Source organism: Lynx rufus, unplaced genomic scaffold (genome assembly GCF_022079265.1).
Source record: "Lynx rufus isolate CCGP_SWC_20201006 ecotype Redwood Valley unplaced genomic scaffold, mLynRuf1.p SCAF_1, whole genome shotgun sequence".
NCBI lineage: Eukaryota > Metazoa > Chordata > Mammalia > Carnivora > Felidae > Lynx > Lynx rufus.
Window position 1 is genome coordinate 228,133,252 of NW_025814823.1, and position 14,575 is coordinate 228,147,826.

At 49.3% G+C, this 14,575-nt stretch overlaps 1 protein-coding gene across 1 annotated transcript in view; it reads right to left on the minus strand.

The window, feature by feature from the left end:
- The window catches only part of TRIO (trio Rho guanine nucleotide exchange factor), a 234,770-nt gene that overhangs the window by 132,001 nt on the left and 88,194 nt on the right, over positions 1 to 14,575 (minus strand). Inside the window, exons 11-14 of the mRNA XM_047094013.1 lie at positions 8,371 to 8,540; positions 7,298 to 7,472; positions 2,789 to 2,984; positions 1,817 to 1,983 (exon numbers count right to left, since the gene is read on the minus strand). Coding sequence (XP_046949969.1) covers positions 1,817 to 1,983; positions 2,789 to 2,984; positions 7,298 to 7,472; positions 8,371 to 8,540 — 708 coding nt within the window. The remainder of the gene's footprint in view (positions 1 to 1,816; positions 1,984 to 2,788; positions 2,985 to 7,297; positions 7,473 to 8,370; positions 8,541 to 14,575) is intronic.

The following is a 14,575-nucleotide window of genomic DNA, read 5'->3' on the forward strand; positions in this document are numbered from 1 at the left end:
TGTATTTTCTAATTTAACGTCAGCATTAAATGGCCCACTAACCAGAGAATGAATTCAGAGGTGCTGTAACGCCCAGGGTCAAAGCACAGGATCCCCAGCTGTGGAGGGTCATTCTGGTAGTTATTTGTGGCAAAGACCACTTACTGCCCACCCTACAGCTGGCTTTCCTCATCTCCCTTACTCAGAAAACTTAGACTTTGGGGGGTGGGGGGGCCTTAGACTAAAACTGCTTCCCAGCCCCTACATGCAGCTTCATCGCGGCTAGGAACATTCTGTAGCACCTCCCACTGCTGACATCACTAAAGCAGCCTCGGGGCAGCCGTGTGAACACATTTCTTTTCAGATACAAGTACTGTTTCTTCCCTGTTATGCTCTGCCCTTCCTGCTGCCTGGGAAGGGGACAGGGGAGCTGGGGCTACAAGAGCCATGTGGCAACCCATCGCCAGCATGTCTGCCTAACCTACCACACGGCTGCTAAATGAACACCAGCCATCGACCACATCCGGCCCTGTTATGTAGAGAATATTTATAGGCAAATGCAATTCCTAGTGGATAGTCTAGTCCTTTATTTCTTACACACACGGTTTTGTTTTTAGCAAGAGGGACACTTTATTAACTGGTCTTTATTGTTTTTTAAGTTTTGGGGGGCCCGGAGGGGCCTGGGGGGCTCAGTCGGCTCCATATCCGACTCCTGATTTTGGCTCAGGTCATGATCTCACGGTTTGTGAGTTTGAGCCCTGTGCCCGGCTCTGTGCTGACATTGCAGAGCCTGCTTGGGATTCTCTGTCCCCCTCCCTCTCTGCCCCTTCCCCACTTGCATTAGCTCCCTCTCTCTCAAAATCAATAAATAAACTTAAAAAAAATAAAGTTTTATGTAACTAATCTGCACCCAACATGGGGCTCAAACTCATGACCCCGAGATCAAAAGTCACATGCTCTTCTGACCGAGCCAGCCAGGCACCCCTATGAACTGGTCTTTAAAAGGCAGGTCACGATACTTTATCTCATCACATGGGGCACCAACAGGTGCTCTTTTAGTTTTCCACTTTGACAGCACACCTGCTTCAGTGTGAGTGCCACCCACATACACACCGCAAACTGCTAACACTCCAGAGGCACCTGATCCCCTCCGTTCGACCTAATACATGCTTTTCTGAGCCTCCATCAGAATCTCGGAAGGCCATACCTTCCTTGCCAGGAAGGTGGTATCATGAGGGGTTTTTCTGCTCATGAGATAAAATGTCATGTACATGCTGAATGGAGGTACGTATAGAATCCCAATGGCTATGAGCCGAAAACAATCTTTCAAATACTCCATTTTTATTTTGCCATGCTATCTGAGACATGGCAGTGCAGCATGCTGGTACCAGAAGAAGTCTCCAGCCCTGCATAAGCTGTGATACCAGCCTATTTGGCAGAAAAATCATATCGTTATTTAGCCTGAGAAGCTATGTGCTCAGAGTTTCAAGCAAGAGATTACCAGCAACAAAACAAGCCAAATGGATGTTACTTTCGAGTGCTACGTCTGCTGGGCTGGAAGCCTTCTCCACTACAGAGTCAACACACAGCTGTCCGGGCGCTGGCTCAACACTTACTCATGAGCTAGGGCTGCCCTGGGGGAGTGTGTCACATCATGTGTGAGAACAACGCTTACACACGAGCTAGGGCTGTACTGGGGGTGGGTATGTTACATCATGTGTCAGAACAGCTGTGTCCGGAACAGGGACAGTCTCCCCAACTTCCGGGTGGTCACACACCGAGTGCCCACGCACGGGGGCCCGCTGTGGTCCGGCTCCGCGCGCAGCCCTCTGTTTACCTGCTTCACCTCGGCCTGCAGGTGGCGAAGTTGCACACACTGTTCCAGGTGCTTCCGATGCTGCTCAGCCGCGACATCCAGCTCCTGCTGCTTCTCGTGAAGGAACTCCAGCAAGTCCTGGACCCGGGTGGCCATGTCTACGTCTCTGTCGCAAAGCAGCTCCACGCCTGTGGACATGAAGGGAGAGCCGAGAGTTCGGTGGGCACATCTTCGGTGGGCACCCATTCTTCAGCCGTGTGACGGACGCCGCGCTTTCGAATAATCTGCTGGTCGGGTCAAGTTCAAGGAAGGCGTGACCAACACAGGAGTGTTTGTTTCTGTGTGCCTCCAAGCACGCGAGGGGGTCTCAAACAACGCATCTGCCGTGTTCCAAAGCAAAATACAACGCACGGCTAATCAAACCAAACCCATTTCGGGTCAATCTTTCCACAGTGGTTAAGTGGTGACATGTGCCTCACTCTTATAAGCGAGCGAACTTTGGCTTGCTTTTGTTGTGTATCACTGCACACCCAGTTTACTCTTTAGGAAGCATCTGTTTGTGTAAAATGAGTGATGTAGTATGAAGGTTGTTGCTAAGTTTCAAACACTACACATTTCTGTCTACATTTTTGAGCCTATAGTGACATCTGCTGGTAAAATATAAACTAAGAAAAAAATAAAGAATGTGAAAAATTTGTTGGAGATTCACATTTCATTCATGGACAATTAGCGTTCATGACCTGAAATGACAAGCCAAGAGTATTAAGGGCTAAGTACACTAATCATAATGTCACAGGTGATCACATGTGAACACAAAACAGCCAAAACGTTCCTTTCGAAGAGCAGGTACCTAGAACATCTACGTCACAGGGGCTGACCATGCTTTGCAGCCATCGCACATCACACATCACACACACACACACACACACACACACACACACACACACACGATAAAAACCCCACAAGTGACACAGACCGAAATGCACTCCTTACCAGAGGCCTGCACTTCATTGACATACTGCAGAAGGTCCTGCCCTTGGTGGATGACATCGAAGGTTAAGTTATTCATGGTCAGAGCTTTGTCTGCGTGGTGCTGCAGGCGCTGTTCCGCTATTGTGAGATCTTCTGTGTCAAAGTCGTTCATTTGCTGAGAAAGCTCATCATTCCAAGACTCAAGGTCTGAGATGATCTGACAGAGGAGAGCGTCTCCTTAGGACCGAGACTTACAAAATAACGAACATGTGCTGCGACCCCTCACTGCGCCAAGTAAGGAAGAAAGGAATGTGAACGGGTCCCGGGGACATGGAAGCCAGCTGTCGGGGCTTCCATGGGGCCACAGATGGGACAGTTAGACACAAAAACCTACCACAACTGAACAAAGTTTATCAAACATACAAAAACACATTAACCCCTAATGGTACTTTTTAAAAAAAGAAGAGTTAAAAAGCCTAAAATTAAATGAAAAACTTTTTTCCCCTTCATGTTTGTTTATTTATGTATTTATGTATTTATTTATTGAGAGAGAGAGAGAGAGAGAGAGAGAGAGAGAGAGAGAGAGATCACGAGCAGGACAGGGGCAGAAAGTATCCCAAGCAGGCTCTGTGCTGTCAGTGCAGAGACCAACGTGGGGGTTGAACTCATGAACCGTGAGATCATGACCTGAGCCAAAACCAAGAGTCAGAAGCTTAACCGACTGAGCCACCCAGGCACCCCACATGAAAAACTCTTCTGATTAGAGGTTGACAGGAGACCAATCTTCATCCTAAAATTGGTAATTAAAAAATTATTTAAGCCTATAACAATGAAGAAAGGTTATCCTTTATAAATAAATCTAGTTATTAAATGCAGAAATAATAAAATTAGAAAGTTTGTTCTAATTATTTTTTTAATTCTAGTGAAATAGCTGTTCAGACAATGATCATTGTGCAGTTAACTCTAACGGAAAGAAAGAGGGGACCCAGCGGGAGGGTCAGGCTGTCCCATCCTCATCCCGCAGACCAACCTCTGCGCCCCACAGAAGTGGGGCCAGACAGGACCAACCTCTGACAGGAGAAGCTGTGGGTCCTGTGGAGCATCTGGCACAGAAATAGACCTGGAATCTCAATCAGGTCTTTACATCTAAACTCCAAGTTTATAAGGAGCACCAGGGAAAGAAAACTAGTTAAACAGAAGAAATCACTAAGCGAATGCAGAACGTGGGACCTGATTTCTTCAGCTGACGCAGTTATTTCCACAAGTCACGGCAGGAGGAAAAGAAGGCTAGCTGAAGAGACGATTCTGGACAGAAAGGCTAAGTATCCTATGTGGGCACAGTGCCCACATGCCCAGTAGGGGCCACCCGTAGAGGGTCCAAGAGAAGCAGGGTCCTAGAGAGCAAGGACTCTGGTGGGGGAGGGGGGTGCGACTCTGGTTATATAAGAAAAGGTCTTACTTTGGAGAGATACTTAAGAGTCTTTAGGAGTGAAATGATAAGCGGACAAAGCTTTTCTCTCAACTACTACAGCACAACAATAACAAAAGAAGGGGGATTTGCAGCAGGGAACACACAATCCTGCTACATTTGGGAGACAGGCACATGGGCATTCACTGTACGATCCTTGCAACTTTGGTGCAGGTTTGAAAACTTTTGTAATACACTTTAAAAAATTAAGATGAGAAGTTACAGAATCCAGAAAGGAAGAAAAAAACTTCTTGTGAAAGAATACTGTATTATACACTTCAGTGGAATAACATTCCCCATGGGTCCCGATTTACTTTATCTAGAAGAGCAGTAACGACATGAGTTTGAAAATCTGAGAAATGTGAGAGAGTTGACACAGAATCCAGCGAGGAGATAAAAGGTAATAAAAACTGAAGGCTTCCCCAAATGCCTATGGCACAAATCTTCCAGGTTTACTCTTTCATTAGAGAGGTCTGCATACAGTATATGCATTTACATTAATTTATAAAATTGATAAATTTAAATAATGTTAAATTACACATAAGCCAAAAAGCCACTGAGGGGAAGTATTTTTAACAAGGAAGGAGATGACCATACCTTTAATCTTTACCTCTAAGGGGAATCTTCTTTCTTAACGTTTGTTTTTTGACACTGAGGGAGGAGAGACTTGGGTGTGGTGGAGGTACAGACTTAGCGCTAACGTCTCATGGAGACAGCGATAGGGCTCAGACAGCACTCAAGCAGCGGACAGTAAATAAAGATGGATGTGCTAGAACCAGCGGGATTTGAAAACGCTCACCAAGCTTCAAGAAACCCCGGCGATGGCCATGATCAAAAGATCATCAGGAGAAATGCTGCCCAAGGCTTACAGTCACAGTTTGTCAATCACACATGTGAAGACAAGAAATTGGTGGCAGAAACAAAGCTCAAGAAAGTGGAAATGACTTTTGAATACCAATTCTGGAGAAACAACTTGTGTTACTTCTCTTCCTAATGGTACATATAACTGTGTTCCATAAACAAACTGTCACAGGACGCTGTAGGAATGACTCCGTTGTTTCCAGAGCAATCGAGCAGGTTTTCCCTGGAAATAGGAAGAGGCTGAAACAGGAACATTCTCAGCGCAGAAAACCTAGATCCGGGGCGCCTGGGGGGCTCAGTCGGACGAGCATCCAACTTCAGCTCAGGTATGATCTCGACGGTTCGTGGGTTTGAGCCCTGCATCGGGCTCTGTGCTGTCAGTGTGGAGCCCACTTTGGATACTCTGCCCCCTCCCCCGCTCGCGCTCTCTCTCAAAAATAAATAAACATTTAAAAAACAATTGGCCAAGGAATAGATAAGTTTCTACCATAAAGATAACTCCTCACATGTGCAGTCAGATGGAGCATTTTCCCAGATAAGGGAGGAAATCCCAGCTGAAGTCCTAACTGCTCAGGTTTTCATGTTTTAGGATTACTCCAGAGAAAAGAGGCTCTTAGGCTGTGACATTTTAAAAAGCTTTTAAACTACACTGTAGCTGGCCTGTGACTGCACTGTGGGTTTAATTTCCTTAGCTCAGGAAAGCACTTACCCCTGGCCTGGCACACCGGCTTTATTAAGGCCACTTGGAACTTTGTAGCTTTGGTGTGGAGAAAATGTAGGTTTCTGGTTTCTGAACTACATATTAAAACACTAGTTTGTTGATAATGGAAATACAATTAAATTTTTTCCCTTTAAAGTAGCAATAATACAGATGAAGCCAAGAGATTTTTTTTTTTTTTTGAAATATCAACATGTCTTGAAGAGAAACTTCAAATAATGCCTGTTTCCAAACTGAAACTATCCAACAAGCAGCTGAGTTTATAAAAGCAATTCATCTGAAGTAGAGATCAGAGGGGAAAACAGCCATGCTGGGTCTTCTGTTCATACCGCCAGCAACCTGGAAGCTGGACTGCAGGCCCAGGCCGTGGGCAGGTCCTTAAAGAGCTGAGGACAGCGTGCCTTTTCCCTACCTGGCTTCATGTGTCTCTAAACACCAAGACCGAGAGCAGATTTTACCAGACAATGTGCATAGGCTTTAATTCCTCTCTTGTCGTGAACCAGAGATGATGATAAGAACAGCCGAGAAGGCCTTTCTTTAATGAAAACACTGAGGGAAGTTTAGACTAAGTGGCCAACCAAGGCCCCCCCGAGAGGCCTCGCACAGGGCCTGGCCTGGTCCTTGTACCACACGCAGAGCTGGGCCTACAGACAGGCCCGAGAGACGCAGGCAAAGCCCACTTCAGCAGAGCGTCCTCCCCTCAGCCGAGGTAAGTGAAGCAGTCTACTCGAGGCCCCACCGTCCCTCTGCCCCAGTGGATTTAGGGTCTGGGTCTGCATGCCCTCGAGGCCCTTGCGCAGGCAGGGCATGCCCTCCAGACTGCCTGGGCAACGTGCTCCACCAGCCGCGTGAAGCTGACAGGCACCGGGAGACTGGCCTCATCTGGGCCAAGTGAGTTTTGGTTCCTTCATTCATGTTTCACAGACAGATTCGGCATCATCCAATTATACTTACTTGGGCTTGCAGTTCATCAGGTTCAAAACTCAGATCTTCCCTGGCACATTAAGAAACGGCCTTTTGTTGAAGTAAAAGGAAAGAAACTCACAGATAAGGGGCAATTTGTAGGCAAGGATGAAAGATCATCTGAGCACACTCCTTGGAAAAGACTGGATTTCCTGCTCTCTGCAAATGCTATCACCACTGACGAGCCTTATTCTCGCTCCTGGTGGAGGCAGGCGGGGGCAGGGGGCGGGGGGGGGGGGGAGGGACAGAAAGAACAGGGGAGAGTGGCGGCCTCAAGTGTGTGCCTCAGACGAGGGGAGGGCTGCGTGGGACCCGGCCCCGGGCCCAACAGGCCAGGGCGCAGCCAGACGGGCTCGGCTGCACTCACACAGGCTGTGCTCCGTCCTGCTGTACGGTGCGGCTTCCAGCACAGCCCCCTCGGCTCGCAGGGCAAGACGCAAGCCTTCCTTCCTCTGTCCTGCCCCGAATGCAGGGGGAGAAGATGCCGGAACCGGCGGGGGACGAGGAGGGGGGCACTCACATCGATGGCATCCCTCTCGAACACGCGCAGCTGCAGGAAGAGCTCCAGCTTGATCTTGCGCTCCTGGAAGAGCTCCTCCATCTGGGCCTGGGCCTCGTCCAGCTGCTGCAGCACCGTCTCGATGTGGCTGATGGAGCTGTTGTGGGGGGTCTTGTTGCTGGAAATGGCAGAGTCCCTGCGGAAGGGAGAGGGGACGGGGCGGCATGAGAAAGTCTCCCATCGTCAGACACCGGATCTGGCCGCGCAGACTTCAGGGGGAGGAAGGCCGGCAGGAAGCAACAACACTGGGCTTCCTCCTGCGAGCCAGCCGCCAGGTCTGTGGCCACACCGAAGACTGTCCCCCGCACCGCCCACCGTCCCCCTGCAAAGCAGCCTAGTAGCTCCAGAAAGTGACTTCCGAAGCGCTTCACTGTAGCCACTCTTCTCCTTAGGTAGAGAGAACAGAATCCACGATCCCTGCTTGCTAAAACGGTGGAGTCCCATCAGGAACAAGGGGTTAAACTCTAATGCAATCGAGCAGGCCTTTATTGAGTCCCTTTCCCCTGACTCGCGGCAAAGTGAGCATCGGTGAAGTGAGCAGTAATGGTTTGAGAAGCTGTCCTCGAAGGATCCAATAAAGGAAGTCTGCTTCCAGCCCCCGCAGAGCAGGGAGGAAAGTGACACCTGGGGCCTGGTCTCCCCCAGCCTCTGCTCCCGCGACAGGGACACCCACCATGCTCTGGGGACACAGGTCACTCAGGGTCTGAAGGACACAGTTCTGGGAGGTTTAAATCAGCCCAGCTTGTAAGGAAGTTCCAATAATTACTAGGTAGCTGTTAACAGGACATATTAATAAAAGCCGAGTTCTGGGAAAGTTTATTAGTCAATGCCGTGATGAGAAAAATCATTGAGTTAAAAAAAAAAAAAACAACCAGTCAGAGAGGGAAAAAAACAAAAAAGAGAAAGAAAGGGAGGTAAATGTCCTCTGTATGCAGACATGTTATTTGCTCCCCAACTAGCAGGACAGGGAATTACAGCTCATTGTTCCCTGGCCGGCTCCAGGGGATGCGGGCGGGAGGAGGGGACCGGCCCACCTCAGCTGCTGTATGAGGTCCTCCCCTTCCTTGATCACGTTCACCGTCACTTGCAGGGTCGTCTGCTGCTGCTGGCCAAAGCGCTTGATGAGGTCCTGCACGGCCTCCACCGACTCGGCATACACGTCATCCAGAAGCTCCTTCTGCAGCTCCTCCAGCCACGTCCACAGCTGCGGAAGGACAGGGCGCAGTGAGCCCCCCTCCCCAGAGAGGCCCCCTCCCCGAGTGACCCCGCTGGGAGGCAAGCGAGGCGGCCGGCTCCCAGGGACGGGAAGGGGGCAGGGGCACGGCCCGAACGGCCCCGGCCCCCCCCAAAAATCAGCGGGCCACCACCGCCTGGTGAAAACACACAGGCACAGAGCCGGAGGGGACTGTCACAACAGCGAAGAGAGGAAAGGGAAGGGAAGTCAGTCTTTCCGATCCTTCCTGGGCTCAGTCCGAGAGTCAGAGGAATAGGAGAGACACCCCCTCCACCAACCAAAACATCTGTTAAGCGTAACGCATTCCTCCACACATCCTCTGACTCTTGTTTCGCAGATGGATAGTTTTATTTTATTTTTAGCAAGGGCACTACTACGATCCATTATTAATAATTAAACCACTGCTCAGATGTGGCTGCTCTGCATCGCTCAGAGAAGAAGGAAGCCTATGATGTGGTGGAATAAAGTCATCACCACGCCTGGCGGGAGATTCGGATGAGGCGCGGTGCTCGGTAACCTCGCCCATCCCGGGCCACGGCCAAGCCGGCCGCGACGCGGTCCTTCAGTGAAAGGAGTGTGCACAACGGGAACACTTCAACACCTCCATTCCACAACCATCACAACTGTGCCTGGGGACGTGGATGGGTGAAGACAACTTGGAACAACGGTGGCAAGAAGCCCGTTAGGCCTGGTGGGAGCAGAGCATGTCTCCCATCTCTGGGAAGCCCACCACCGCCTCCTCGGATTCTCCGGAGCGCCAGTCAGTAAACTGAAAAGGATGTTTAATTAGGCCAAGCAGGCCCTGGGGGCTGGGAAGCGGTTTGTGTGAGGAGAAAACGCTTCCTGCTTCCTCGGGGATGTAAGAATTGCCCCTTCCCCCCCCCACCCCCTTATCTTCCAAGCATCCGTCACAGACATCACCTCTTCCCCTGACATTGACCAGCCGTGCTGGCCTTTGTGGCTAACACGTAGCAAAACCGTGCTTGCCAAAATAAATGCTGGACTTGGTCTTTTGTTTCTGAGCTTATCTTTTGTGAAAACTGCCCTATGAGGAGGTGTGACTGACATACAATAAACTGCACGAATTTCCAGGATACAATTTCTTAAGTTTTTAACATATGGACACACCCACGGAGAGACCCCTGTTGTCCACAGCGAACAGCTCCATCACCCCAAGTCCTCCTGTGCCCTCTAACCCTCTGTCTCGCTCTGCCCTCCTGCCCCAGGCAATCACCCATCTGCTTTCTGTCACTATAGATTAGCTTGCATTTTCTCGAAAAAGTGTGTAAGTATGGACTGACTCTATTTTTGGTCTGGCTTTCCCTTGACAAAATTATTTTGACATTCATCCATACAGCTGTACGTATCAACAGTCCACACCTTCTACCGTGGACGTGTACTCCAGCCTGGGTGCGTGGCACAGTTCAGCCACTCAGCTCTTGATGGACTGGAGCTGTTTCCACTTTTTGGCCACTACACAACTCTTAGCAACGTCTGTGCACAGTCTCTGTGCACCTATGTTTTCCTTTTTTTGAATGATATACACGTGTAGAGTGGCTGGATCCTATGACAGGTGTAGGTTTAAATTTTTAACAAACTGCCAAACTGTGTTTCCCCAGGCTGCACCCTGTCATGTTCCTGCCAGCGCTCTATGAAAGTTCCAGTTCCGGGGCGCCTGGGTGGCGCAGTCGGTTAAGCGTCCGACTTCAGCCAGGTCACGATCTCGCGCTCCGTGAGTTCGAGCCCCGCGTCGGGCTCTGGGCTGATGGCTCGGAGCCTGGAGCCTGCTTCCGAGTCTGTGTCTCCCTCTCTCTCTGCCCCTCCCCCGTTCATGCTCTGTCTCTCTCTGTCCCAAAAATAAATAAACGTTGAAAAAAAAAATTAAAAAAAAATTAAAAAAAAAAAAAAAAAAAAAAAAAGAAAGTTCCAGTTCCTCCACTGCCTCACCAATTTCTGATAAGATCAGCCTTTTTCATTTTAGTCATTCCAGATGAGTGCCATCTCATTATGGTTTTAATTAGCAATTCCCCACTTACTAATGATGGCAAGACGAGCTAACTTTGTAAGGATTCTTTTGTTGTTAAATGTAGCTTTAGTTAGAAACAAAGTATCCAGATGCTTCTGTCAGATCAGTATTTTAAATATGGCAGGTCAGTTAAAAAACATGGGAAGTAAAGGCCAATGACTTTGTCTGTCAGTCACACTACCTGGGATCCTAAGATTTAATTTTACTAAAAACATTAAATAAAACATCTGTTACTTTATTTCTTAGTATCTACCCAGGTTGGTTTTTCTTTTTTTGTATGTAAGTTCTCAAATTTCATACGATTCCAGAATTTTAATTTAAAGGAGTTTTAGAGCTGAGCTGGTTCAACTCTTGGCTCTTGCAGGTTAAGGAAAAGAAGCCCCCGTGACGAACCCACCCTCAGGACACGGGCAAAAGCAACCGCTGGTGCTAAGCTTGCACTGGGAAAGAGACCTCCAGATCCAGTCCCACGCGCATTGACACGGTACTTCAGCACCAAAAATACCACTCAGTGGTTCACCAAATACGGACCAACGTTCTGCACCATCTGTAAAGGGCCCATAATCACGAACACGCTCTTTTGGGTTTGTTGTTGCTCCTGTTTGCTCTCGTCTAAATCCTAAACCCTCATGAACACGGTTGTTGCATTTATAAACGGGAAGGGTGACGGCATGATGGCCACGAGGCATCTCCCGATTTGCTCCTAAGAAAAACCTTCCGAGTTCTAGAGGTCACACTGCACAGCAGCAGCATTATGGATTGAAGAGATACTCTAACAAAGCATTGGCTCTGTGACCTAAGACATCACGGAATCTCTCCGAAACCCAGATCACTAAATAGGGATCCTCAGACCAAGACCGGCCTCAAGGAGCCACTCGGAGGGCAAGAAGACAGGCGGCGTAGGAGAGCGCTAGGTGATCAGCGGGGCTCTGTAAAATGTAATCACCTGAGGTATAAGGAGCCACTCAAGTGAAGTGAAGAGCCAGGATTCGGTAAACGAAACCAGGGATGTGCCACTTAGGCTGCACTGAGCAAAAACCAAACTTTCACCAAAACATGTTAGCACGTCAAAATATTTAACCAAAAACATACAGAACATGTTATCTAAAAGGTAGGCTTTTCTAGCTGAAACGGCTTCAGCAGCTTCCTGGGAACCTGCCTCCTACTTGGTCCCCAAACCCTCTCAGCCACAGGTGGCCCTGCAGCCCTCCCACCTTCTGATCCCCGTCTGCCGATAAACACTATGAAAAGGCGGGCCTGTTCAACTACATTTATTCCACTGCAGAGGACAACTGATAAACAAACAAAACCCCAATTCTTCAGTCCCTTTCTCTCACAATCTCAGCTGTCACCTTCCACCTTAATACACATGCTGCCCAGGAGCTGCCCCTACCTCGTCACTGTGTGAGAGAACCAGGAAAAGGGGCGTCACCTGGAGTGCGCCTGTCTGTGAGCCAGCCCCAGGTGATGGGCGGCAGGCGAATGGGTGAAAACTGGAGACACGTACGGAATGCAGAGAGAGGCGTGCGTATCACACGCCGAGTCCTCAGAAACAGTGCTCGTGCACTGGAGTGCAGCTTCACTTCCATACACTGTGAAGAGGAGACGGGAGATCAAAACCAATGCTCGGAACTGGCCGGGGGCACGGGGCGTAAGTGTGTTTCTACGTAACTCCACGGCAACAGCCTAAGAGATGATTAAAACAAAACACTTCTAAGGTAATATGGAAGCACAATTAAGAGTGTGGCTTCTGAAGCTAGATCGCTTGACTCTCTATCCTGCCTTAACATTTCCTAGGCTGTGGCCTCGGGCAAGTTACTTACCCGGGACCACGGCTCTGATTTCTCATCCGTAACACGGGACTAAGTGCCCAGCTCAGACAGCTGCCGGCAAGATTAAATGAGTGGACACGTGCAGAGTGAAGAAATAAGCAAACGTGAGCCACTATTACTAGTTCTGTTCTTGTAAAAATACAAAAAAAGTGGCTAGTACTTGGGGTGCCTGGGGTGCCTGGGTAGCTCAGTGGGTTGACTGTCCGACTTTTGATTTTGGCTCAGGTCCTGGTCCCAGGGTTGTGGGATCAGGACCCGTGTCGGGCTCTGTGCTGAATGTGGAGCCTGCCTGAGAATCTCTCCCCCTCTGCCCCGCCCCTGTGCGTGCTCTCTCTCTCTCTCAAATAAAAATAAGTAGGTAAGATGAGATGAGATAAATGGGGGTGGGGGGGCCTGGGTGGCTCAGTTGGTCGAGCATCCAGCTCTCAGTTTCGGCTCAGGTCGTGATCTCGTGGCTTCGTGGGTTCGAGCTCCACATCGGGCTCTGTGTTGGCCGCGTGGAGCCCGCTTGGGATTCTCTCCTCTCTCTCTCTCTCTGCCCCTCCCCTCCTAAAATAAATAAATAAACTTTAGAAGGTAAATAAATAAAAGTCTTCCTTTGCTAGATAGTTTTCAGAACGTATCCAGGTTCCTATCTACTGTTCAAAATCTGTCACTTAGTCTGGCAGACTTAACACCATCCTGCATTTACATCTTTTTACACCTAAAAATAGTATGAGGAAAAGGGGCTGGAATTAGTCCACCAGAGTCCATAGAAACCACTTCCCCTTGGTTCCAGGGGAAGCGGCATGAGGATTTGTGGGTCAAGCCTTTTCCTTCCCTCCTAAGTCTATTTCCTGCACATCCTGGACACTTGAACATGCATCCACAGTGGACGGGGCTCACCCTGCCTGGCCAGCTGTGGAACCGGCCAAGGGCCACCCCAAAGAGGAAACCACAGAAACGGATCCTGGGATGAGGCAGTTGAAAGGGGAACAATCAATGAGGTAGAAGGAGGAAGGTTCTATTTAAATCCATACTGTCAAAATGCTCAAAAATCCTTTGCCACTTTAGAATTTTTTTTTCTGTACTACAGAAAATATTCTCATTCAATTTGGAGAAAAAAAGGATTCTCAGATAAAAGTCATTTCTGCTGTCAGTTGGCGATGAACTGATGCATATCATAATGCAGTAAAATTAAGGTAAAGTCTATTTTTAAGCTGTTAAATTAGTACATACGATGCCTAAAATAACCTCGGAATAAAAGAATGAGAAAAGTCTCTAGGATGCCTGTGAAATTTTACCGTACGTTTCTAGGCATGAAAAAAACTGCACTTCGGTGCATGCTGTCATTTACCATAAAGAGATCAACCTCTGCCCACAGCAAGAGGCGTTGCATTCTACCCAGGCACTCAGCGGCATGGACCCCACGTGGAAAGCTGTGGCCCACAGCCTGAGGTGGGCAACACCGCCCCCTAGAGGCCATCCGAGTGGTGGCCACCAGCATTCCAAGGACGGGAACTTGAACCCAGCCCACAACTTGGCTGCGGCCGTGTACAGACCTGGTTCCTGGACCAGAATCCATCCACAGAGAAGGCTGGGCTAGGGAGACATGTGAGGTTCTGGGGGCAGGACCCCCGCGATAAAGATGTGACAGCCCGGGTCCCAGGTCCAGTGGCAGCTGGCTGGGTGTGGCCCAGGTGCACCCCCACTGCAGCCCCCTCCCCTTCAGCTCTGTGCTGGGCAGAGCCTAAAGGAGGAGCTGCAGCCCTGGTGGGAAAATCCCCTTCCTCGCTAACTAAGACAGGAGACCTCGCAGGCTCCCAGAGGGACTTGTTGGTGTGACATGTCCCGGGAAAGGCTGACCTTCCAGCCGATTCGGCAGGTGGTAGGATCGGAGGCCCGAGATTTGGGGACTCCTTCAGCTGCAACCTCTCTCAGATGCAAAGTCTGAACACAGCCTACAAGCCCGCTCCATCTGGAGGTGGGGCACAACTCACCAGGTGTGGCCCTCTGTCTGAGCGTGGCCTTGGGAAAATCCTTGGAACCCTCTACTCCAGGATTTCTGTATGAAATGGGATCTTCCCTAACTGGCAAAGTCAGTTTGAGAATCAAATGAAGTGGCTACAGACATGTGAACGTGCTCAGTTACTTCAAGCACTTTATAA